Source organism: Zootoca vivipara, chromosome 12, assembly GCF_963506605.1.
Source record: "Zootoca vivipara chromosome 12, rZooViv1.1, whole genome shotgun sequence".
Taxonomy (NCBI): domain Eukaryota; kingdom Metazoa; phylum Chordata; class Lepidosauria; order Squamata; family Lacertidae; genus Zootoca; species Zootoca vivipara.
Genome location: NC_083287.1, coordinates 15,552,074 through 15,576,607, shown reverse-complemented (window position 1 = coordinate 15,576,607; position 24,534 = coordinate 15,552,074). Strand labels below are relative to the sequence as shown.

Here is a 24,534-nt window from a genome sequence, read left to right as displayed (position 1 = left end):
TTGTCAGACGGTATCAAATCTTGATTCTGTGCATAGTGCTAGCTGCCCGGGATTGGATAGTTCTAGGCAAGGAGCTGACATATAGAATGGCATTTGAGATGATCACGATATACCCATTGATTGTCTGAATTTTCTCTTTACACAGTTGAATCACAGTGCAATGAATTGGAGACTAGTTTCCACCAGGGAATAACACTCATCTATATATATCTATATATCCCTATGCCACATGGGTGGCGCTGTGGTCTAAACCACAGAGCCTAGGGCTTGCTGATCGGAAGGTTGGCTGTTCAAATCCCCGCGACGGGGTCAGCTCCCTTTGTTCGGTCCCAGCTCCTGCCAACCCAAATGAGATTTTGATGTGTATTAATTACTCTTTTTGTTTTGTTTTGTTTTTGTTTTTTGTACTTTCTGTGTTTTTGCTATCACTTTTTGTAATATTAGAAAACCAATAAAAATATTCAAAGTGCAAGTAGATAAATAGGTACCGCTCTGGTAGGAAGGTAAACGGCGTTTCCGTGCACTGCTCTGGTTTCGCCAGAAACGGCTTAGTCATGCTGGCCACATGACCCAGAAAAACTGTCTGCGGACAAATGCCAGCTCCCTCGGCCAGTAAAGCGAGATGAGCGCCACAACCCCAGAGTTGTTTGTTACTGGACTTAACTGTCATGGTCCTTTACCTTTACCTTTTTATATATCCATATCCATATCCATATCCATATCCATACACACACACACACACACACACACACACACACACACACACAAGTTGATTGACAGTTGCCCATTATTACGGATGAAGTTGAGGCTTGCTCTCTGTGCTTTCCATCTGTTTGACAACGAGGTACTGTATTGCAATTGGTGTTGATTCAAGTTTTGGCAGATTGCTCAGAGGGCTGGCTTTTAAACAATAGGAAAAGGAAATTTATGACGTGACCAATGAGGCATAAAATAGGTTTGCTGGTAACCAAACATATGGTAGATAAAATGCTGCTTTCACTCCCCCCCGTCAATGATATTGGGCATACTGTAGCATCATATTTAGAATTCTCTCAGGGACACTCAAAGCTTCGAAATAAGTATTTTTGTGCAACATTCTGCTAAGAGTAATTTAAGTCATTTTAAAAGTTAGCTTATATAAGTTCTGTTCTGTTTTTTGCCTATATAGACTTTCATTTATTTCAGATGGCAACATTTATCAAGGAAGCAAATCCTAAGGGCTTTAAAAATCTTTTTATTTTTGCCTCACATCAGGAAGTGTATGACAAATATCGCATTCATGGCTTTTGAAATCCCCAAAATATTCCGATCTGTTCTTGTCCCAAAGTATTGAGTTGTTATTTTTTACTAATAAGATAATGGTACATATTTTTCCCTCCGTGTAAACTGACAAGAGAAAATATCTATGTTTTATAATGAAAGTCTATACTCCAAATATTATTTTTTAATGCTCGGAAACAATTCTCTTATGTGGGGTGGGGAAGCATATTTAACTAGCAGACCTATATAGAAAAACATTAAAATGTGCGGACTTCAGAGTGGCTTTATGGTATTTATGAATCACGCTTTGTCGAACAGAGCATGGGGAGATGTATGTCAAAGGATAAACAATAAAATAACACCAATCAATGAAAATAAAATATTCATAAAGTCACACTAATGGAAAAAACACCATCCATCCCTTGCTTTTTTGGGGGGGGGGGCAAACATATCAAACTGAAAAGGTGTGGTTAAGAAAGTGTCTTTAACTGAGGTTCAAATCCCAACAATGAAGGGAGCAAGCACAAAAAGGAAGGTTATTCCACCAAGCAGGATTGAGCCATTTAGTATTGGAGGAGGCAGATACTTGGGTCTTGTGCCGCTAAGGGCTTTATAATATAAACTGTTACCAACACCTTGGGTCCAGTAGCTTACAGGTAGCCATTGCAGTGCAAATATACCTGCAAAACACTTCAAAACACTGGAGGTCTCAGGGCAGTTCACAGAAAATATCACAATATATAAAATCAAAATAAGAACAATAACCCAATAACCATAGCTGCCAAGTTTTCCCTTTTCTCGCGAAGAAGCCTATTCAGCATAAGGGAATTTCCCTTTAAAAAGGGAGAACTTGGCAGCTATGCCCAATAACCCCCCCCCCCCAAGAGCCATATTTTCAAAGGGTATAGGATGTCTGTCAGGTCAACCAAAGGCCTGGTTAATAAGGAACGTTTTTGCCTGGTGCCTAAAGGTGTATAATGAAGGTGCCAGGCGAACTTCCCTGGGGAGAGCATTCCACAGACGGGGAGCCGCTGCAGAGAAGGCCCATTCTTGTGTTGCCACCCTCCGGACCTCTCGAGGAGGAGGCACACAAAGAAGGGCCTCAGAAGATGATCTCAGCGTCCAGGGTAGGTTCATATGGAAAGAGGCGGTCCTTTAGGTTTGCGGTCCTGAGCTGTTTATTTATTTGCATTCAGCTAATATGGTATATCCTGCCAGCAGGTGTCCTGTGCAAGGTCTCCCACCTGTGCAATGGGCCTTTCCCCCTCTCCTCCCTTCCCAGCTCCCATCATTCCACTAGCCAATATATGCAGTAGTCAGGAAGGATGGCAGCTGTAGTCCAGCAACATCTGGAGCAGGCACCCCCAAACTGCGGCCCTCCAGATGTTTTGGCCTACAACTGCCATGATCCCTAGCTAACAGGACCAGTGGTTGGGGAAGATGGGAATTGTAGTCCAAAACATCTGGAGGGCCAAAGTTTGGGGATGCCTGATCTGGAGTGACAAATATACCCCTTTCCTGATTTAACAGGGTTAAGTAATTTGCCTGATATTTTTTTTAACAGATAGTTGCAGTAGCTCTTTTTATACATACAACACAAATTTCTCATGAGACTGCAGTGAAAAAAAGTCCAACCACTCTCTCTTTTTGTTGTTGCTCAGAACTGTAAATCACATGTGCTATGAACTTGAATGAATGTTTTTAGAAAGAAAAACACCCTCACAGGAAATGAGGCTTAAACCCATATAGTTGACATGATGTTTGCTACAAAAGGCAGGAAATTCAGCGTTAAGGCCCACCTTCAGTTGGTGTGAGTGAAACATCATTTCTTTTCATTTTCCTTTCCATTTAGTTTTGTGTCCTATCCTAAGCCTTACTTAAGGCTAATCTCTGTGTGTATTTGAGCGAAATATACACATGAAGTGTTTTGCAGTGTAGATTTGTACATACTGTATGTGGGCCTTGTTGTTTGTTGTGCATTTTGTATAGGGGTCCTCGTTGTGTTTTGTATTGTAACTGGCAATGTGCCTTTGCACTAGCCTGGCTCCTTTAAAAACGGTGCAGGGTTCATTATTTATACATTTTGGCCAGACCTCTCTGATTGCATCACCGTTGGCACCTGCATTGTTGTAGCATATTTGGCTCTTTGGGATGTTATAGTGAGAGCCAAATCTTTTATGTTACGGTATGCTATTGATTTTAAAATGAAAGTCTTACAGCTCTAGAGACTCTTGGTGTATGAAGTGCTTTTCTGGTTTTCTTTATTTTCACAGTTATTCTCTCAAATATCAGATCAACATAAGCCTGATTTCAAAGTGTTTACAATTAAACCTTTTTTTAACAAAACCCACAGTAATCATATTCAGTAAGCATCATTGCTACAGCAGGGCTTTTACCTTTGTCTTTTCTTAAATAAGGAGGGACCCAGGTGGCACTGTGGGTTAAACCACAGAGTCTAGGGCTTGCTGATCAGAAGGTCGGCGGTTCGAATCACCATGATGGGGTGAGCTCCTGTTGCTCGGTCCCTGCTCCTGCCCACCTAGCAGTTCGAAAGCACGTCAAAATGCAAGTAGATAAATAGGGACCGCTACAGCGGGAAGGTAAACGGCGTTTCCGTGCGCTGCTCTGTTCGGCCAGAAGCAGCTTTGTCATGCTGGCCACATGACCCGGAAGCTGTCTGCGGAGAAACGCCGGCTCCCTCGGCTTATAGAGCAAGATGAGCGCCGCAACCACAGAGTTGGACACGACTGGACCTGATGGTGAGGGGCCCCTTTACCTTTACCTTTTCTTAAATAAAAGATACCCAGTCATCAATGGAAGATGCTTCTGGCTCTTTAATCTTACCACAACACATCTTTGGAGCAAAGGCAGTTTTGCTTGCTTGTTTTACTTGCATGTTTCCATTCCATCTTTTCTAAACTTGCAAGAACAAATCCGTCAAATCAATAAATGAACTCACCACCATAGATATGATGAGCCTTCCTATTTGTGGTGATAAAATATAATTACCACCTTCCACAATCAAAATCTGCTTCATTATATCTTTGCTTATGCCCACTATAAAATGCCAATCCAAAAAGTAATCCATAATATTGCATACTAAGGAGCTGATGACTCTGAAGCAGTTAGGTTTGCAAGGCAATGCCTTCAACAATAAAGGGATAATCACAGACAAGCTCCCCCCTCCCCAACCACCACCACTGGGGAAAACTTACACTGCCTCTCATTTTCATTTACAACTCTTAGCAGGACTTCTCCAGTTGATCTTGTTGGGTGGGGGGCAGTTTTAGTATGCTGCTGATAGCTGAGATAAATCAACCTTGTCAATAACTTCATAAAAGTGATGAGTCTTTAAAAACAGATAGCCCTTGGGACTGCGAGAGGAGAGAGAAGCGCTCCATCCCTCTTGGGTTGACCTACTGAATTTTAGTGCTGCAGTTTCCTTCCTCCGCAATCCGAGCCTCTTGCGTTTGCCCATCAGAAGGTCGGCAGTTCGAATCCCTGTGATGGGGTGAGCTCCCGTTGCTCGGTCCCAGCTCCTGCCAACCTAGCAGTTCGAAAGCATGCCAGTGCAAGTGGATAAATAGGTACCACTGTGGTGGGAAGGTAAACGGAGTTTCCATGTGCTATGGCTTCCTTCACAGTGTCCCATTGTGCCAGAAGCGGTTTAGTCAAGCTGGCCACACGACCCGGAAAGCTGTCTGTGGACAAACGCCAGCTCCCTCGGCCTGAAAGCGAGATGAGCGCCGCAACCCCATAGTCGCCTGGACTTAACCATCCAGACGCCAGGGGCCTTTTACCTTTACAGTTCATAAAGAGGGACAGAGATCTTGTCTCTCCTTGGCCAGCCTGCTTACTCACCTGCACATAATTCCTTGTCACCTGTGGCTACCAGGCTTGTGCTTGAATATGGAGCTGAGATTACCTAACAAATATTGGACAGATTCACCATCATTCATCATCATTTTTAATTTGTATACCATCTTTCTATCTTACAATACTCAAGGCCAGGCATCCCCAAACTTCGGCCCTCCAAATGTTTTGGACTACAGTTCCCATCTTCCCTGACCACTGGTCCTGTTAGCTAGGGATCATGGGAGTTGTAGGCCAAAACACCTGGAGGGCCGCAGTTTGGGGGTGCCTGCTCAAGGCGGTTTACGAGCTGAAGAAACAAAAATTGGACATCTTATAACAATCTAATGCAATACAAAAATCCTATATAATAAAGTGCAAGTGTCTCTGCGTCCAGATTCCCTGTGTCCCTGTGTCCGTGCTACTGCGCATGTGCCCTACGGACACAGGGATTGGATGCAGAGACTGCACGCACACACACGCGCTCTCTCCCCACCCCCCACCTACCATTTCCCTGCGGCCGCCAACCGCTGCTCCCAGCCGGACTGAGCGTTGGCGGCGGGGAGAGCACGCGTGTGTGCGTCCAGCAAGGACAGGTCCCGGGGTTCGGAGAAGCGCTGTGCAAGTCCTTCTCCGAACCCGGGATGTCTCCTTCCTGTTGGCGGCTGGGGGAGAGGAAGGAAGAGAAAGGGCTGCTTTCTCCTCCTTCGTTCCTGTCCCCCTGCCGCCGACAACAAGAACAGGTCCCGGGGTTCGGAGAAGCGCTGCGCAAGCGCTTTCCCGAACCCTGGGATGTTCTAGCGCCCGTTTACTCAACGGGCTGAATTACACTAGTGTGATAATAAAACATAACTTTAAAATAAGCAACCTACATAAAAAAGTAACATTCAACAATCATTAGAATAGTACTCTAAATAATAATAATAATATAATATAATATCGGCATATAGATTCAGTTAACCTTTCCTCTTATTAGGATTTAGGTTGAGAAATGTGTGCTTGCAAACATCCCATTGCAAAAGAGAGCAGTGTAAACATCCAGAATATGTACCGTATGCAGTATCCAAGGAGCTCTTCTGTGTTGCTTGTTTGTGTTCAGAAGTTCACAGACAAAGGAGGCTGGTGGCCAGTTTCCAAAGAGATGATTCACTTTCCCTCTGGGAATTGTGATAAAATGGATGACTCTTTTTTGTGGTTGCTTGGAGGGTGTCTCTCTCTCTCTCTCTCTCTCTACACACACACACACACACACACACACACACACACACACACCGTCCCGCTTCTGCAAAAGACTATGCACCCTCTCCAGTAAAAACAGACAAAATTCTTGCCCTCAAATTCTTGAAGAATGCTAACTCTCAATTTGTACTATATTTAGCTAATTACTACTTCATAGTACAGTACCACCTTATTATGTGCGCCCATTTCCGCTGAATCCAGATAGCAGTCTTGTCACTAGATGTTGTTGTTGAATCTGTAAAAGTGTGACAACTTCTGATACAAGTGACAAACCAAAAATTGCAAATCGAAAGGCTTTTCTGACAATCCTGTTTTCCTCCATGGGCTTGTTGTTGCAATGATTTAAGGACACATGCAAAACCTTTGCATCAGAATTGAAAGTCCACATGAATTATCCAGGAAAAGGAACAGTAAGCAAGTTCTGGCATGGCTCTAGATTAATCTTGATTACTGTATGGAGTTTCTGGGAAAACATTTTTTGCCTATGTATACTTCCACTGAAATAATTCCAAGAATTCTGCCTTGGATTCAAGATTTCAAAGCAAGAACTAGACATTACCTTGGCAGATGCTTTTGCTTCCAAGCCTGTGTTTGTTGGGGTAATAATATGTTTGCTGAGGAGGCATTTGTAACGTTTCTAAGGTGAAGGGGTGCCCACTCTGCGAGGCCAGTTCGCCTGCCAAAGGCCTAGTTGCTTCCTGTTTTGGATTCTGGATGGGGGGGGGGAATGGAGAAAGGTGTTGTCAGGAAAGAATCTTCGGGGAGAGGGAAGGTTCGATCACCTCCCTCCCATCCACAAATCCTCTTCGCATCCACAAATCCTCTTCGATAAAACCAGGTTTGGTAATCCTCAAATTGCCTCATGATCTGTGGCTTTAACCTCCAGGTGACCTTTTTGTACTTGGTCATTCTGAAGAATTTATTCATGCTGAAGTATGTGAGGTCATAACGACTTAAGCATAAGAGAAAAATATTTCCCCCCAGTAGCTAGTGACTTTTTTTAAATAAAAAAAAATACTCCTTCATTATGCAATCATTTTGCTGGAAGGTGCTGTGAAATTTTAATATTGCACCATAATGGAAAACCTGCCATATCTCATGCCCTTCAACATTTAGGGACATCCTATTCAATAAACAACAACAACAACAACAACAACAACAACAACAACAACAACAACAACAACAACAACATTTATACCCCACCCTTCTGACTGGGTTGCCGCAGCCACTCTGAGCAGCTTCCATCCAACATAAATAAAAACATAATAAAACATTAAATGTTAAAAAAAACCTCCCTAAACAGGGCTGCCTTCAGATATCTTCTAAAGGTTGTATAGTTTTTATCTCTTTGGCTTAGGGGTCAGATAGCTCCATACCCTCTAACATTTCTCCAGTAAAAATAGGGACATCCTAAGGAAAAGCGGGACATTCTGGGATCAAACCAGAAGCTTCTGTAAATCTGGGACTGTCCCTGCAAAATAGGACACTTGGAGGGTCTGATTTGCTCTATGAGTCTCCATCAAATCTATGCACTTGCATGATGGCTGTTTGCTCACAATAGCAGTGCTTGGAACTTTTTGAACTCCTACATGGGGTGAACACAGACCTGGCTTCTGTGGTGTAGTGGAAGTGGTTTATACTCGCACTCACTGTCCTCAAAGCAAATCCTTCAGAATGCAGCCAATGTTCTACCATTTTTGGGAAGGCTGGTCTGTCTTCCATCTTCTTCCCCTCTGTGTGAAGTCGATGGGCATGTGGAAACACTGTTGGACAACCATCTTCATGAGAAGTTTTGTGGATTAATTACACACACACACACACACACACACACACACACACACACACACGGGAGTGGCAGGGTGAAGTAACTGTTGCCCTAGGAAGGCTGACTGTGCAAGGATGGAAATGACCTAACCTCTGTAGGATCGACATTTGACCTGTTCTTAACTGCCAGCTTCCCCACCATAGAAGCCAACTCCTAGGGCTAATGTCCCCTTGCCTCCCTCCCCCACCAATAAAATATTTGAGGGGTCCAGGTTCCTCCAAAGTTGATGGGCAATGCCATTCACATTGTGTCTTGAAATTGATGATGTGGGGCATGGCTTACCTCCCCCCCCATATTTTATTCAAGCTGGCACCTCTGTTCCCCATAATATGTGTGCATGTGCTTCATGTTGGTATAGCAGTAAACAAGAATGGAGTCTTTTGAGTAGCGCCAGAAACTGTTTAGTCCTGCTGGCCACATGACCCGGAAAGCCCTCTGTGGACAAACGCCGGCTCCCTCGGCCTGAAAGTGAGATGAGCGCCACAACCCCATAGCCGCCTTTGACTGGACTTAACCGTCCAGGGGTCCTTTACCTTTTACATTTTACTGTGCATAAGAAACGAAAGCAATGCGTTCCCATTTGCTTTTCTGCACTTGCTGATACAGACCTTCAACTGATTATGTCGTCGGGAAGGAGGAGTCACATAAAAGGAGGGAGGAGTCACATAAAATTCAACTTCGACTGGCAGGGAAGAAAAGTTCTGGTGTGCTATGCAAACACATTTTGAATGAGCAATGACAGTATCTTCGGTGGCAAGGTTAAGTATCATAATTTTAATTTGACAAATCCGAGCTCGCGTGATTAAGAAACAAAAGAACTTGCCGTTTTCCCAAGAGGTCTCGGTCTGTAGCAAGAAATACAGGACGAGCGTCGAGCGTCTATGCGGACAGTAGCTGGCTGTGTCAGATGTGAAGTGTGGGATCAGCTCTGAACCCAAAAACATTTATGCTGCAGTAAATTGCCATACTTTTCCATGTATAAGACTATGATTATTTCTTTAAAAAGTGGGGGTCGTCTTATACATGGGACGTTTGATTGGTTGGTGCCGAGGCTGTCAGTGGTTACTGTGCGTGTTATTGGTTGCTGCGGCAATGAGTGGTGTTGATTGGCTGATGCTCCGGCAGTTGGACAGGCGATGATTGGCAGCTTCTGCCGGCGAAGGGTCAGACGGGAGGCGGAGTTTGCGACGCATGTGGGTGAGCGATTTTTGGCAATCCTCCGTAAGAAAAGCTCAACAATTCTGGGCAATCCTCCGCAAAAAACACTCAACAACTCTGTGCCATCTCCCCCCATTTTCTTAAATTTTGAGTCCCCCAAAATAGGGGGCATCCTATAGATGGAAAAGTACGGTAGTTTGTTTATAACAGGCAACTGTTTCTACCTGTAATGCTGTGCTTCTGAGAATAGCAGGTGAGTTAAGATCTATTTCTTTGAGCTTTAGAGTGACACGTAGCTCATGCAATTCTTTTTGTCTGGATAAACCAAAACAAAAGAGCCTGGGCAATAGAAGATTGCAGAAGGTCCTCAAGTGCCATGTTATCAGCCAATCATATTGTTCAGGAAGCCTCAGTTGTATATGCGTGTTAGCATTTGATAACCTTCTGATAAGAAATAATAATAATAATAATAATAATAATAAATAATAATAATAATAATAATAATAATAATAATAATTTATACCCCGCCCATCTGGCTAGGTTTCCCCAGCCACTCTAATTAGTGATCAATAACATTCAAAAGTGTGTTTGGAGAGGTGGAGGTGGGTTAGATAAGTGCTGATGGTTGTAACCTGCCTTCCAAACAGGTAGAGTTGGGAAGCAAGCAGGCCTATGATGATCGATGCTTGCTTTTACTTCCCGCTTGCAATACTTTAAGGAATTGCTCATGATAAAGATCAGTTTCGTGATGTATCCCTTTGCTCTGAAAACAGCGTTAAATTGCTTGTTTCTCTGTTGATCAAATTTGGAACGCCTTCTCCCCCACTCCCTCCCTTCATACCCGTGTTTATAGATACCTGCAATGAAGGATTACATTTCATGAATCTGATAAAATGGACTTTTGTACGCTAAAGGTTATAGATTTTTTAGATGTATGGTCCAAGGCCGCCTTGCCATGGAAAGCTTTGCAGCTTATTTTAGTTTTTGTTTAGTACTGTATTCTATTCTATTCTTTAAAAAAGTTTTGCCTGAGGTATGTTGATTAAAGGTTATGCCATAATAAAATGGTTAGCCTTCAAGGTGCCGCAAGACAGTATGTGGTTTTGACTTGCAGAAGGGTGATTTATTCCCGGTGACATAAGATTGATATTGTGAAGAATTATTTCATTTCTAAGGATTGTATTCAAATGTATTATACTCAAAAAGACCCACTGAAATTAATGGACCTAAACGTCAGTGGATCTGCGCTGTGTAGGATTAATGTTGGATATTGCCCTAAAAGTCTGACCCATGTTTGTAGATCTCTGGGTGGCATAAGAAGAGCATTTGCAATGTTATCAAGCATAAATAAATGGCTCAGGACGGCAAACCTCAAGGACCATCTCTTTCCATATGAACCTACCTGGACCCTGAAATTGCCTTCTGAGGCCCTCCTTCATATGCCTCCTCGGTCAGGAGGGTGGCAACATGAGAACAGGGCCTTCTCTGCAGTGGCTCACCGTCTGTGGAATGCTCTCCAGGTGAACCAAGACGTTCACCTGGCGCCTTCATTATACACCTTTAGGCACCAAGCAAAAACGTTCCTTTTTAACTAGGCCTTTGGCTGACCTAATCAACATCCTATGCCCTTTAAAATGTGTCTCTTTTTTGGGTGTGTGTGTGCGTGTTATTGGATTGTTGTTTTTATTTTGATTTTATATCTTGTGATCTTTTGTTTGTGAACTGCCCTGGGTATAGGGCGGTATATAAATTCAATATATGAATGAATGTGAATAGCTATGCTCAGTTATCACCATTTTAGGTTGAAAAAGCTACCCCCTTTACTTCAGTAAACCTTTGCTTCTGCACATAGTGTATATGTAGGAACAAAGTAAATGTTTGGAACAAATGTAAATTTGTCATGTTAAATAAAGCATTTTTTTCTTGTCCGCAGCTGAAGATCATTTATCCAAAATGCTTGATGGCAAAATCAAAATCCCAGCACTTTGCAAGTTTTGTGACGTGATACCAACCAACTGTATGAATGAAGGCCATTGCATGAGTGGCTGTAACCTCACTTCTATATGTGAGGATAAGAATGAAGTTTGTGCTGCCGTCTGGTAAGTTCACTCTAGCTACAAACAAGCATGTGCATTTGGTTTACAATTTTCTTAACCCGCAGAAGTATAAATTAAATGTTGTTCAAAACTTGCGAAGTCAGGTATTCAATTCCATGTTTCCGCCATTCAAATAGGGTTGTATCTTTATTTTTTTGTTAAGTGGCTGTAATATATGCGCTTGTAATTTTGATACTTGGACAAAAAGTATAGAGACTGATGGCAACTAATCATTATTTTGGTTCTCAGTAAAGCATTCTATGTGTATAGCCTTAGCCCATGATTCTTCATTCCAAAATAAGAATGTGCAAGGTTGGTACTGATATACTTGCATTCTAGTACTAACAGAAATGCTACACTTGCCAAGCTTTTGATTTTCCTTGTCTCAAAAGAGATTGCGGTATCTTGTTGGCCACTGTGAAAACAGGATTCTGGGTTAGATGGGATCCAGCAAGCTCTTCTTATAGTCTTATGAATTATTCTTGCTTTGAGAGTATCAGAATTCCCTGGAATGTAGTGGTGACTCTTGATTTCAGGCACACATCTTAATGGAGTTGTGAAATCTGTCAAAACTGCAATCTGATGTTTCTAACCTGGATAGGTCATGGAATCAAATCACAAGATGTTCCTTAATAGTAAACTTTAGATGCATAGATAAAAGTGATGACATTACTTTGCTGTTTGTGTCTAGTAGGGACGCAGGTGGCGCTATGGTCTAAACCACTGAGCCTCTTGGGCTTGCCGATCAGCAGATCAGAATCCCTGTGATGGAGTGAGCTCCTGCTGCCCTGTCCTAGCTTCTGCCAACCTAGCGGTTCAAAAGCACACCAGTGCGAATAGATAAATAGGTACTGCTGCAGTTGGAAGATAAATGGTGTTTCCATGCGCTCTGGTTTCCATCACAGTGTTCCGTGCGCCAGAAGTGGTTTAGTCCTGCTGGCCACATGACCCAAAAAGCTGCCTGTGGACAAATGCTGGCTCCCTCGGCCTGAAAGCGAGATGAGCGCCGCAACCCCATAGTCGCCTTTGACTGGACTTCACCGTCCAGGGGTCCTTTACCTTTTTACCTTTGTGTCTAGTCAAAGAAGATGTCATGTACGCGTGCAAAATCTGCACAAACTAAAATACATACTGGCAACGTCTATATTATACTAATATAAAAGATCAGCAGCATGATAATTTTACAATTGGATGCAAGATTAAAAATGAGCACTGTACCTATCACCGTTTTAGCGATGAAGTGTCATTCTTCAAAGGTGCCAGATCCTTCTTTATATTTAAATCCCTTTCTAAAATATATACGGTAATTCTGTCCTTGATAACGTGCTATAGTATGTCAGCATTGGAAATATCGGAACAAAGTTACACATCCAGCTGTGCAAAATTATATATAAAACACAAGCTGCCTGAAAACCCGCCTTCACACAAGCCAAAGGAAAGAACAAACTGCAGTGTACCAATTTATTTTGATTTATTGGGCGTTTGGGTGTGTGTGTGTGTGTGTGTGTGTGTGCACAAGCTCATGCAAGTTCAAATTTTGCTGGATCTGATTTTTACCCTGCCTAGCAACTTTGTAAGGAGAACAGACAGTTCCAGTGCATGGCTGCTGGTAAACAAAAAGAGGGGCTTGGAGAAGTGTTAGCTGTCAGTGCTGTGACTTGCAACAAGAGACCCATCACAGCATTACAGCACCCAACCATTCTGGATTCTAGCCAGGGCCGGATTTAGGTTTGATAAGGCCCTAAGCTCCTGAAGGTAATGGGGCCCTTTATGTGTCCAGCTGTCCTTTGTCAAGAACAAATTGCCACTGTTTTTTGTGTTGAATATATGCTGTATGGTCATTTATGGACCTAATAGGTATCTAAAGCCATTTGCACGTGCAGAATGTAGGCACCCTATACAGTGGTACCTCGGTTTATGAACACAATTGGTTCCGGAAGTCTGTTCATAAACTGAAGCGTTCATAAACTGAAGCGAACTTTCCCATTGAAAGTAATGGAAAGTGGATTAATCCGTTCCAGACGGGTCCGCGGAGTACTCAACCTGAAGCGTACTTAACCTGAAGCATGGGTGTAATTGGTTCCAGAAGTCTGTTCATAAACTGAAGCGAACTTTCCCATTGAAAGTAATGGAAAGTGAATTAATCCGTTCCAGATGGGTCCGCGGCGTTCGTAAACCGAAAATTTGTAAACCGAGGTGTTCAAAAACCGAGGTTCCACTGTATATAGAAATGAGCAAACCAGTGATGTTTTAGGGAGCAGGCTAGCAGGTGGGGCCCATTACTTACATCATAGGAGCCTGCACAACACAAAACAATGTTGCTGTATGTAGGTTTTATTTTATTTGTTTTTTATCTTATATTTTGGAATAATAATAATAAAAAATTATTATTTATACCCCACCCATCTGGCTGGGTTTCCCCAGCCACTCTGGGCGGCTTCCAACCGAATATTAAAAACAGTACAGCATCAAACATTAAAAACTTCTCTAAACAGGGGGGGCCCCAAGAGAGTGGGGCCCTTATTTAGCTTATATGTAAAACCAGCACTGTGAGGAAAGACAGATTGGGAAGTTACCTGAAAACCAACCTTCCTGACTTCCCACGAAGAATACAGCTAACCACTTGATGTCGCCTTTGCCATGCGCTGTAGCTGGCAGAAGCCCCAAAGGGGAAAACCCTAGCCACTGCTGTAGTGTTCGCCTTTGCATAGGAAGTAGGGAGGAAGGGGTGCAGCTTTCGAAATGGTTTTGCCTCTTCCAGAGCCTGTTCATCCTATTCGGAAGAAAGGTTTGGTCCTAGGGTATGGCACTGTTGGAGGAGTGCCAGACTTCCTCCTACTGGAAGTTTAAACACACAGATGCAGAGGCAGAGACATCAGTTGCTATAAATAAACTAGGTTAGTTTATTCTTCCTGAAGAATAAGAGAAGGATGAAACAATGATCATCTATATCTTGCAAACACCTATATCGGGGGATGCCAGAGAATTCTAGCGGAAATGGGAGAGGAAATTGTCAATGCTCGCTCAATGGTCTCATCTCTGCAAGAGAAATCAGTTAAATGAATATGATCGGTATTTGTTACTGCTGTTTTCTGTCTATGAACAGTACATAATTGACAACACACACCCCGGTGTTTCCTTTGCATTGGCATGACTGGTTTAGAATAACATACCGATGATTAAAGGATGTGAATTCTACCACAGTGGACAGCAAGATGGGGGAGAATACTGGATTTGCTGGAAGCTGAACTGCAGCAAAACGGAACCAGGGATGTCTTCCTACATCCTTGCATGAATCCCATGATATCACAAAATCTCACATTTCCGTTGTACTAGTGGCTGGTTTCATGTGGAGCAACTTTGCAACAATGTGTGCAGACCCAGGGACTGGCAACTCTGAAATTTCTGTATTCCTATTGGGCAGTTGGCTGTCTTAAAAATCAGCTGCAAGTTATGTTGAACTAAGGTCCTGTTGCTAGTTGGTCAGCTTCATATGTCAGGCTGACGTTGGGGACATCTGAGATGTACACCCTAGGGATTTTTGCATCTCTAGGTTATATCTGCCATGATCCATCATGTTGGACTAGACATGTGCTTGCAAAAGGCTCACTAGAACACCTGTCTGAGATTGCAAGAGAGAGAGAGGGCAAACATCACGTAGACCATGATACATGGCATTTATCTTAGTGGAATACAAGTTGTACAAGTTTGAGTTATGCGACGAACAGGTGGAATGCAGGGCATGTTTGTTTTCATTGTTTTTATTCTTCCTTGTGCCTCACCTTTCATCCGAATTGGTTCCCAAGACAACTTACAGACACAAAACTCCATGCTGACGAATCTTGGAAAGAAGTAAGTTCACTCGGGTGAAGGATAGCACTGTCACTCTGGAAAGATGCGTTTCAAACCATTTGCCCCCAAGCAGCGGCACCAAAACTAACCCAGCATAAGTTACGGAGAAGTTGTAGCTGCGATATTTTCAAAGTTTATATGAGACTTGACAACTGGCTAGCTTTACCTTGAATGCCAGCCCCTCTACCTTCAGTTTCATGTTGCCATTGTTTTAATTATTTCTGCTGCTGCTGCTGCTGTTTTAAAAAACCCATTCTTTTACAGGAGGAAGAATGATGAAAACATAACCTTGGAAACAATATGCCACAATCCTGCACAAAAGCTGCATGGGCACATTTTGAGTGACTACAATTCAGATAAATGTATAATGAAAGAGATGAAGGGAGATGGTGGTTTGCTGTTCATGTGCTCCTGCAAAGAGGAAGAATGCAACAACGAACTTATTTTCTCAGGTAAGCGTTTTTGTTTGTTTGTTTGTTTGTTTGTGTGTAAAGGTTTTGTTTTGAATATGCATTGCTCTTTTAATTTGCTTTCCTCCACTTACCCCCTTCCTGTTACGCTGTCGGGTGTGGCGTGCGGGTGGGGGGTTGTTTTTTTTAGGATATCCTCTTATAATAGAATTTCCTGTTATGAAACATCCTAACCTTTGTCACAGTAGAAAAGGCCAGAGGTGTTCCAGTAGGAATCAAAAATTGAGGAGCTGTTTTGTCACTTTGTCTGCCGTGTTAGTGTCACACATGCATGCTGCGTGATGTGGGCACGACATGCTTGCGCAGCACGCCGTGCGACGTGTTGCACTCCGTGTGGCTTGTGTACATGACATGCGCCAGCCTCCTCAAGTGTGCTTTGTAGCCGTGTGAGTCCCTGACGTCACATCCGGTGTGGGTCTGGTGGGAATGACTTGCATAGAACGGCCTCATAGGCCAAATTAGGAGCCCCCTTGGGCCATATTTGGCCCACAGGCTGCAGAATATAGGGAACGAAGGAGAGAGACGTCGATTCCAAGCCAAAATGGCTTATAATTTTATTGTTCTATTATATTTGTAAACCACTTTGAGGGTGTGTTTTCTTAAACAACCCAGCGGTATATAGATTCCGTGAAATGAATAAAGCCAAGGCAATTTGCCTGCTCAGTAAGGGTGAATCATAACGCTATAAATAGATTAGGAGAGAGTACGAAGCGGAGGACCAGGGAGGAATTGTGTGGTAAGCAAAAACTTATCTCAAGTCAAGATCGATGCAGTTTTTTTGGTCATCCTCTTTTTATTATTAGGAAAGCTGATATATTCTTGCAGAACCTCTGAACAGCACAAAAACCACAACAGAGGATTGCCAGGCTTATGTGGTGTTTTATAAGTTTACTCCTTCACGTTTTGTAAACCCCTATCTTTACACAGCTGGTAAAGACACTTGATGAGAGTACCTGAGGGAGGCTTAGGCTTTGATCTTGTCTGCAAAAAAAAATTAAACTTGCATTTTTTTATCTTGTCTGCCTTATTTAATGAAGTGCATTATCTCTGTGCTGGCAGGGCAGTCAGGTAGATAATGTGCTAGTGTTGTTGTTGTTTAGTCGTTTAGTCGTGTCCGACTCTTCGTGACCCCATGGACCATAGCACGCCAGGCACTCCTGTCTTCCACTGCCTCCCGCAGTTTGGTCAAACTCATGTTGGTAGCTTCGAGAATACTGTCCAACCATCTTGTCCTCTGACGTCCCCTTCTCCTAGTGCCCTCAATCTTTCCCAACATCAGGGTCTTTTCCAAGGATTCTTCTCTTCTCATGAGGTGGCCAAAGTATGTGCTAGTAGCCGACTTTAATGATTTCTTTCATGTCTTTGCTTTCCCATCTCTGTAGAAGAAAACTACTTGGAAGGTACTTTATAGAAATGTATGAGAATTAAACAGGAATTTTGCAAGCACCTTTGCATGGGTTTGTTGGCCTTCTTCATGGTGGCACTGCATTAGTGGTGGTGAGACACAGAGGACTTCTGATTAGAGCCATAGAATTGTAGAGTTGGAAGGGACCACGAGGGTCATCTAGTCCAACCCCTCACAATTCGGGAATCTTTCGCCCAGCGTGGGGCTCGAACCCATGACCCTGAGATTAAGAGCCTTGTGCTCTACCATCTGAGCTATGCAGCCTGAAATGCAGTATTAAACCTAGCTAACTGAAGTAGGTGTAACTCTGCTGTATGTTGGTGCTTTTTAGTAGTTTTTATGATGTTGGGTTGTATTTAAATGTAGCGCTACACAGATTGTTCTGCTGTGCAAGGAGAATTCCATGCGCAGACAGAACAATCTCTCCATCCGCTGCCCCTGTGTACTCCCTAAATATGTTCTAGGTCTCTCCCCAATCCTCCAGAATGGATTTGGAGATGGCACAGGCACAAGGTAGGACTAATACAGGCAAAGGCAAACTCGGCCCTCCAGATGTTTTGGGACTACAACTCCCACCATCCCTAGCTAACAGGACCAGTGGTTAGAGATGATGGGAATTGTAGTTTCAAAACATCTGGAGGGCCGAGTTTGCCTTTGCCTGCACTAATATTTGTCATAACCCCAAAATGGAGTTCAATGCTCCCCATTGGCTTTAATGATGAAGTGAGTGGTGATTTTATTTCACTTGTAACTTGTGTTATTTTTGCACATTGCTTTAAGCATTTTGAGAAGGGGTGGGGGTGGGGAGAAGCAATTAAATTCTAAATGGATAAGCTCTCAAGTGGACACACACAGGCAGTACTTTGACAAGTCAAACAGCACCTCTTCACTGATGGTGCCCCAAATGTAATGCACATTTTTCTTAACTTCATTAGCACGGGTGGGATCAGTGCACTCCTATTTTCTCCCAAATGGATTGGGAATTGTACAACTCATGCATCCCTGCAGTAAGCCTCAGTTGTTTTTGCTTTCTCCGTGGGTTAAGCTTGTTACTGAAATTTGTGGCATGCTCTCTACATCTGTTTATTGTGTATTCTATGTGTAGAGCATATCAGAGGCTCACACTTTCCTTTCATATGTGGAGCAGAGACTGATAGCTTCTAATGTGTAACAAATTATGAAACACATAGTCCGGCTGTGCTTATTGCTGTGAGTCATCTCTGTTTCACTTGACTAATAGTAATTTTAATCATATGTCAGTGCTATGGGATCTGCATTCCAAAGCCAAACAACACACCCTTGTAGATTTTGGCTGGCTTCTTGCAGATTAGTCAGATTGTACTTGTTTTCTGCTTAAACTACACAAACCGGGTACAGTCGGCTTGTTGGAGTTATTTCCTGTCTTGGTGCTTGCAAAATTTGCCCCAGAAATACGCCAAAAAGCTGTGTTCTCATTTCTAGTAAGGCTGTTGTGTTTTGCAAAATTCCCCTGGAGTAGTTGCTGTTGCTCTGAAAAGGGATACCATACATTGCTTCCTGGAAAGACTTTAGTCAATCATCTATACAGTGGTAACCTCTACTTACGAATAACTCTACTTACGAATGTTTCTACTTATGAATGGAGCTCCGTCCGCCATCTTGGATGTAGTTTAGATAGGATTTTTTCTACTTACGAATTTTTAGATAGGGTTGCTTCGACTTAATAATTTTTTCTCCCAATGCATTCCTATGGGATTTGACTTACAATTTTTTTCTACTTACGAATGTGTGTTCGGAACGCATTAAATTTGTAAGTAGAGGTACCACTGTATTATTAAAAGACTGATACTCTACAAAAGAAGAAGAAGAAGAAGAGGAGGAGGAGGAGTTTGGATTTGATATCCCGCTTTATCACTACCCGAAGGAGTCTCAAAGCGGCTAACAATCTCCTTTCCCCTCCTCCCCCACAACAGACACCCTGTGAGGTGGGTGGGGCTGAGAGACTTCAGAGAAGTGTGACTAGCCCAAGGTCACCCAGCAGCTGCATGTGGAGGAGTGGAGACTCGAACCCGGTTCCCCAGATTACAAGTCTTAACCACTACACCACACTGGCTCTCAAACGCTCAATCCTGCAACTTTTTTCTACACAAACCCACAAGGAGAGAACCAACCAATGTGTTTAGAGTGCAGTCACTAGCTCAACAGGTGTTAACTGAGCAGGAAAAGTGTTGGCTTTACATTGAATTGGGACGGAGGGGTGGGTTTGAGTGTGCTTAGGTTTGATAGTCATCTAGAAATGACCCGAGATGAATTAGAATTGACCATCCTTTCCAGCAAACCAGGGCAGCCTTCATCCTGGATATGTAATGCTCAGGGAGAAATGGCAGTATTCTGTAGTTTTGCTTGCAGTTCCAGGAGATCTTCCATACCAGGGCTGGGCAATATATTGTCCATTGCTGGTTTGAAGTCCATTTTGTGATATCGCTTTCATAATTTTTGACATGGCAATATATCACAAATCATGATGTGTGTGTGTGTGTGTGTGTGTGTGTGTGTGTGTGTGTGTGTGTATGCGGGTGTGCGCATGCACTATGCAGAAATCACAATGTGGGGAAAACTGTGAAGCCAGCCAATGCCTCTCCATGCCTCCATCCTTATTTCAGACATCGTGATAAATTGCAGTGTTTAGCTGGGTGATACATCACAAGGTTGAAGACCAGATACCGCCCAGCCATATTCCATATCACCTACGGTACTTCTGCGTGTTAATGCTCTGGTTCTCTTTCTCCCTTTTCTCTCTCCTCCCAGCAAAAAAAGGCAAACCTGTTTCTTATTGCCCCCAAACTAATATACCTTATTCTGCTCTCCAGCTCTTGCCTCGAGACGTTTTGAGCTTTGGTGCTGCCTTCAACGGCTGGTGTTTGGGATGTTATAGGGAACTTTCCTCTAGGAAGTATTCAAGAGCGCCTCTCCAGATGTAGCCCAGGGTGTTTGTGCCTCCAGAGCAGAGCTTGGCTACTTAAGAGCATGCTCAGATGAAATCCCAAACTTCCTTTTGCAGCACTCGCACTCCCTCCATAAGACATACTGGCACATTGTCATCCCGCTTTCATTGTTGTGGATTAGTGTTCCTCTTAAATGGAAACAGCCCCTTTGGGTTGCTCGCCTGGTTAGCCATGGCAGGAAGACAAACGATTTTTACAGTATCAGACATGCGGTTTCCTGTCTGTGTTTAACTCTGAGCAGAACATTGTGGCCAGCTGGTCCTCTGCTCCTCCAGACAACTGGATAATAGCCTGTAATAATTTTGTCTTTTGGACTGTCATCCAGATGTACCCTTCATGTGGCTCTTGTCTTGTGCATGTGTGCTCTTGCTGCTATAGTGGGGCGTGCATTTCCCTGCATAGACTCTCTGCTGTATTTAATTCAGATAAGATTGGGCCATGCGTTTTGTCTATAGCCGAGGTAGGGGTCCCATCCCAGATATTGGATTGCAACATCCATTATCCCTGACCATGCTGGCTGGGTCTGACGGGAGCTAGATTTAAACAACTACTGGTTTGTCAATACCAGCAAAGTGAGTTGCCCTCATGTGAATGTTCTTTGAAAGCGCTTTGTTTGGTTGGGGATTTTGCCCCCAGCTTCCCCCCTCCCCCAACTGTTTGTGTGTATGTGTATATATGTGTGTACAGTGGTACCTTTGTTCTTGAACTTAATCCGTTCCAGGAGTCCATTTGACTCCCAAAACCATTCGAAAACCAAGGTGCGGTTTCCAATTGGCTGTAGGAGTGTCCGTCCTGCAGCCAATCAGAAGCCGCGCTGGACGTTTGGCTTCTGAAAAATGTTTGCAAACCGAAACACTTGCTTCCGGGTTTGTGGCGTTCGGGAGCCGATTTGTTCGACAACTTAAGCCATTCGAGAACCAAGGTACCACTGTATTTTTTTCTTAAAAGCGTACTATCAGCTTGAAATGCCAAACAGTTAAAGATATGGCCAGCATGACAAAACCGCTTCTGGCGAACCAGAGCAGCACACAGAAACGCTGTTTACCTTCCCGCTGTAGTGGTACCTATTTATCTACTTGCACTTTGACGTGCTTTCGAACTGCTAGGTTGGCAGGAGCTGGGACCAGCAACTGGAGCTCACCCTGTCGCGGGGATTCGAACCGCTGACCTTCTGATCGGCAAGCCCTAGGCTCTGTGGTTTAACCCACAGCACCACCCGCGTCCCTGAAGCACTTGCTTATGTCTAAATAAGCAGAAAGGTGTGTTTGTTTGTTGTGTAGAGACATAAAATCGTGAGTGCAGAAAGAGATTCTGATTTCTCAAAGATGCTAGCAACAGGTGAGTTACAAAGGAACTGCCATCCTTAATCTTGTGGAAGTTGAGATTTCTAACCCTCGTCTCTCTAAAGGCACATTTCTCCATGTTTAAATATCATTGTCGGTAATCGTTATTGAGAGCACCCAAGGAACTTGACATTGAAAATATTTGCAATGGGTAGAATTAAATCTAAAGACTGCATGTCCCGTAGATTTTTATTTTTAAACTGACACCTTTTGGGTGGGTGGGGAAACGGGAACTCGGCATGTGCTGTAGCAAAATGGATGTGATTCATTTTGATAATGGCAACTTTTAACCACACTCTGTGAGTCAGTGAGATGCTCTTTTAAGCATGCACAATCCCATGTTGTTAAATGTTGTACTGAGATGTGGAGTGGTGGTGGGGACTTGCATGGGGAAACAGATTTGAGACTGAGTGGTATCTGTTGGTTTAGGTTTATGGGCTTTCTTTGCCAAACCAAATTGTGTCAGTCTGGCAGACGACCTGAACAAACTGGAACTTGGAGTGCGGTGGTATTACAGTGGAAAACCTTGTCTTCAAAAGCAAAGTATAATGCCAATGTGCTTTTAGTAGCTCTTTATATAACTCTTTTCAAGGAAATGTCCCGATTTTGGAAGGAAAGGCTAAGAGAGAACATTTCTTTCCAAAATGGGGATGGGGAGCAGCAAAAAAGTAGAAATTAGGTGTGAATTCTATGTGGCATGCCGAACAGCAGACATATGCCCCCCACCCCAAGAAGTTTTAAGTTGCTCCAAATCTCCATATTCCTTTTAACTTCTGCCCATGCCTTGATATAATTGTCTTGGTAAAGGTTTATGTTTTTAGTAGTTAGCGATATTCCCAAGTATTTTATTTTATGACAAATTTTAAGATTTGCTATCTTTTCGATTTCTTCTTTCTCTGCCGGAGAAAGGTTTTTTGCCATAAGTTTGGTTTTACTTATATTCAGTTTGAATCCTGCTACCTTTCCATAATTATTGATTATTTCCAAGGTTTTTACTAGACCCTCTTTAGGGTTTTCGGTTGTAATAATAAGATCATCCGGAAACGCACGTAGTTTATATGTATTATTTCCCAGTGTTATGCCCTTAATATTCTTTTCATCTCTAATTTTCTTATTTAAAACTTCCATTACTAAAATAAATATAAGCAGACAGCCCTGTCTTGTCCCTTTGTTGATTTCACATCCTTCTGTTATGTTCCCATTTATTATGATTTTTGCCTCCTGTTTTGTATAAATAGCCTGAATTCCATTACAGAATGAGTCTCTGATCTCCGTATGCCACAGAATGGTTATCATGAATCTCCAAGAAATATTGTCGAATGCTTTCTCTGCATCAACCGCCATTGAGATAGATGGTTTATCAATTCACAATTCCAGATATTCCAGGACATTTATAATATTTCTAATGTTACTCTGCATTAGCCAGCCAGGGAGAAAGCCAGCCTGTATTACAATTTGGAGGATTTTTTTCAATCTTTCGGCTAAGATATAAGCGTTTATAACCATTGTTCAACATTTATAATCGTTGACGCTCTTTTTTTTGTCGCTCCAACCCCACCCCCTGTGTGTCCAGCCACTATCTTGAATTAAAGAACAAGTATTGCATAATTTTCCAGGAGGAATTTGTAAATCTCGTGTTTATTTATTATTATCATTATTATAGATGGGTTTCTTTAAAAAAAACCACGCCTCTGCTGCAAATATATATACCATAGTTGCATTCCTGCATAACCAAAGCCTAAAAAAAAACCAAGTCTCTTTAAAACTTAACCAGTTCACAATGAATGGGGGGCTACTCCTCTGGCTGCATTCACATGGCCTCTTGTGGTTTATCCATAGTTGGTGTGCACTGCTGAGTCACTGACTTCTGTTTCACCCCTTTCCTGTTGCAAGCAGTGGTTTACCGTTGCATTACAAATGTGGGCAGCATGTCAAAAAGCGTGTTGGGGACTAGTTCTCTAGCCTCCTTAGCTTATTTCTTAGTTTTCTGTATATTTCTGGCAGGGTGAGGTGCTGAGTATTCAGACATGTGATTTTCCATCATCTCTCTGAATTGCTTCACTCTTGAGAAGGGCCTACCTTCTCATGTGACTTTTCTGAACACGTAGCTTAGTTTGAAGTCTTAACCTGTCAGGAGCGTTGCTTGGAAACTGACTTTACAGGCACCTCAGCTGAGCCGGAGAAATTACTTTTTTTAAAACAGTGTGTTGGATTGTCATGCAAATTGCCTACATGCTAAACATAATTTGCCCAAATGTTCGTCATTTGTAGTTTTCGGGCAATTTGGCTAAACAAATCATTGCCGGTGTATTGATTTACTGTAATGCTGCAGAATACGGTTTGTTCTCAGAGCGACATGATCTCCCCTCCCCCCACCCATTTATGGCATTATGTATGCTTCAGAAACAACCAAGGTGAACTACTAAGGCTTTTAGATGCTCGAAAAGAGTATGGAAAGGTAAAAAGCAGGGGAAACATTTCACAAGCAAGGGGCAATAGGAAAGGAATTTAAATAATTTCCTGTGTACCAACTTAGCACTGCAGCTTGCTTATGAGGCCACCCTTGGATTTCAGTTTAACCTTGCCATGTAAGTGTTAATGAGTGGAGAGGATTGGATTATCCAGAGCATATAAATGCATTCATGCGCCTATGCATTCACAATAATTCTAGACTGAATAATGCCCCAAATAGCAGAGAGGTATATGATATTTGATTGGGACGTGGGTGGCGCTGTGGTCTAAACCCCTGAGCCTAGGGCTTGCTGATCAGAAGGTCGGCGGTTCAAATCCCCGCGTCGGGGTGAGCTCCCGTTGCTCAATCCCAGCTCCTGCCCACCTAGCAGTTTGAAGCATGTCAAAGTGCAAGTAGATAAATAGGTACCGATCCGGCAGGAAGGTAAACGGCGTTTCCTTGCGCTGCTCTGGTTCATCAGAAGCGGCTTAGTCGTGCTGGCCACATGAGTCATGACCCGGAAGCTGTACCCCGGCTCCCTCGGCCAGTAAAGCGAGATGAGCGCCGCAACCCCAGAGTTGTCCGCGACTGGACTTAA

At 43.0% G+C, this 24,534-nt stretch overlaps 1 protein-coding gene across 1 annotated transcript in view; it reads left to right on the top strand.

Moving 5' to 3' along the window:
• TGFBR2 (transforming growth factor beta receptor 2) overlaps window positions 1–24,534 on the top strand; it is a 63,354-nt gene that overhangs the window by 15,714 nt on the left and 23,106 nt on the right. Inside the window, exons 2-3 of the mRNA XM_035130371.2 lie at window positions 11,268–11,433; window positions 15,547–15,734. Coding sequence (XP_034986262.1) covers window positions 11,268–11,433; window positions 15,547–15,734 — 354 coding nt within the window. The remainder of the gene's footprint in view (window positions 1–11,267; window positions 11,434–15,546; window positions 15,735–24,534) is intronic.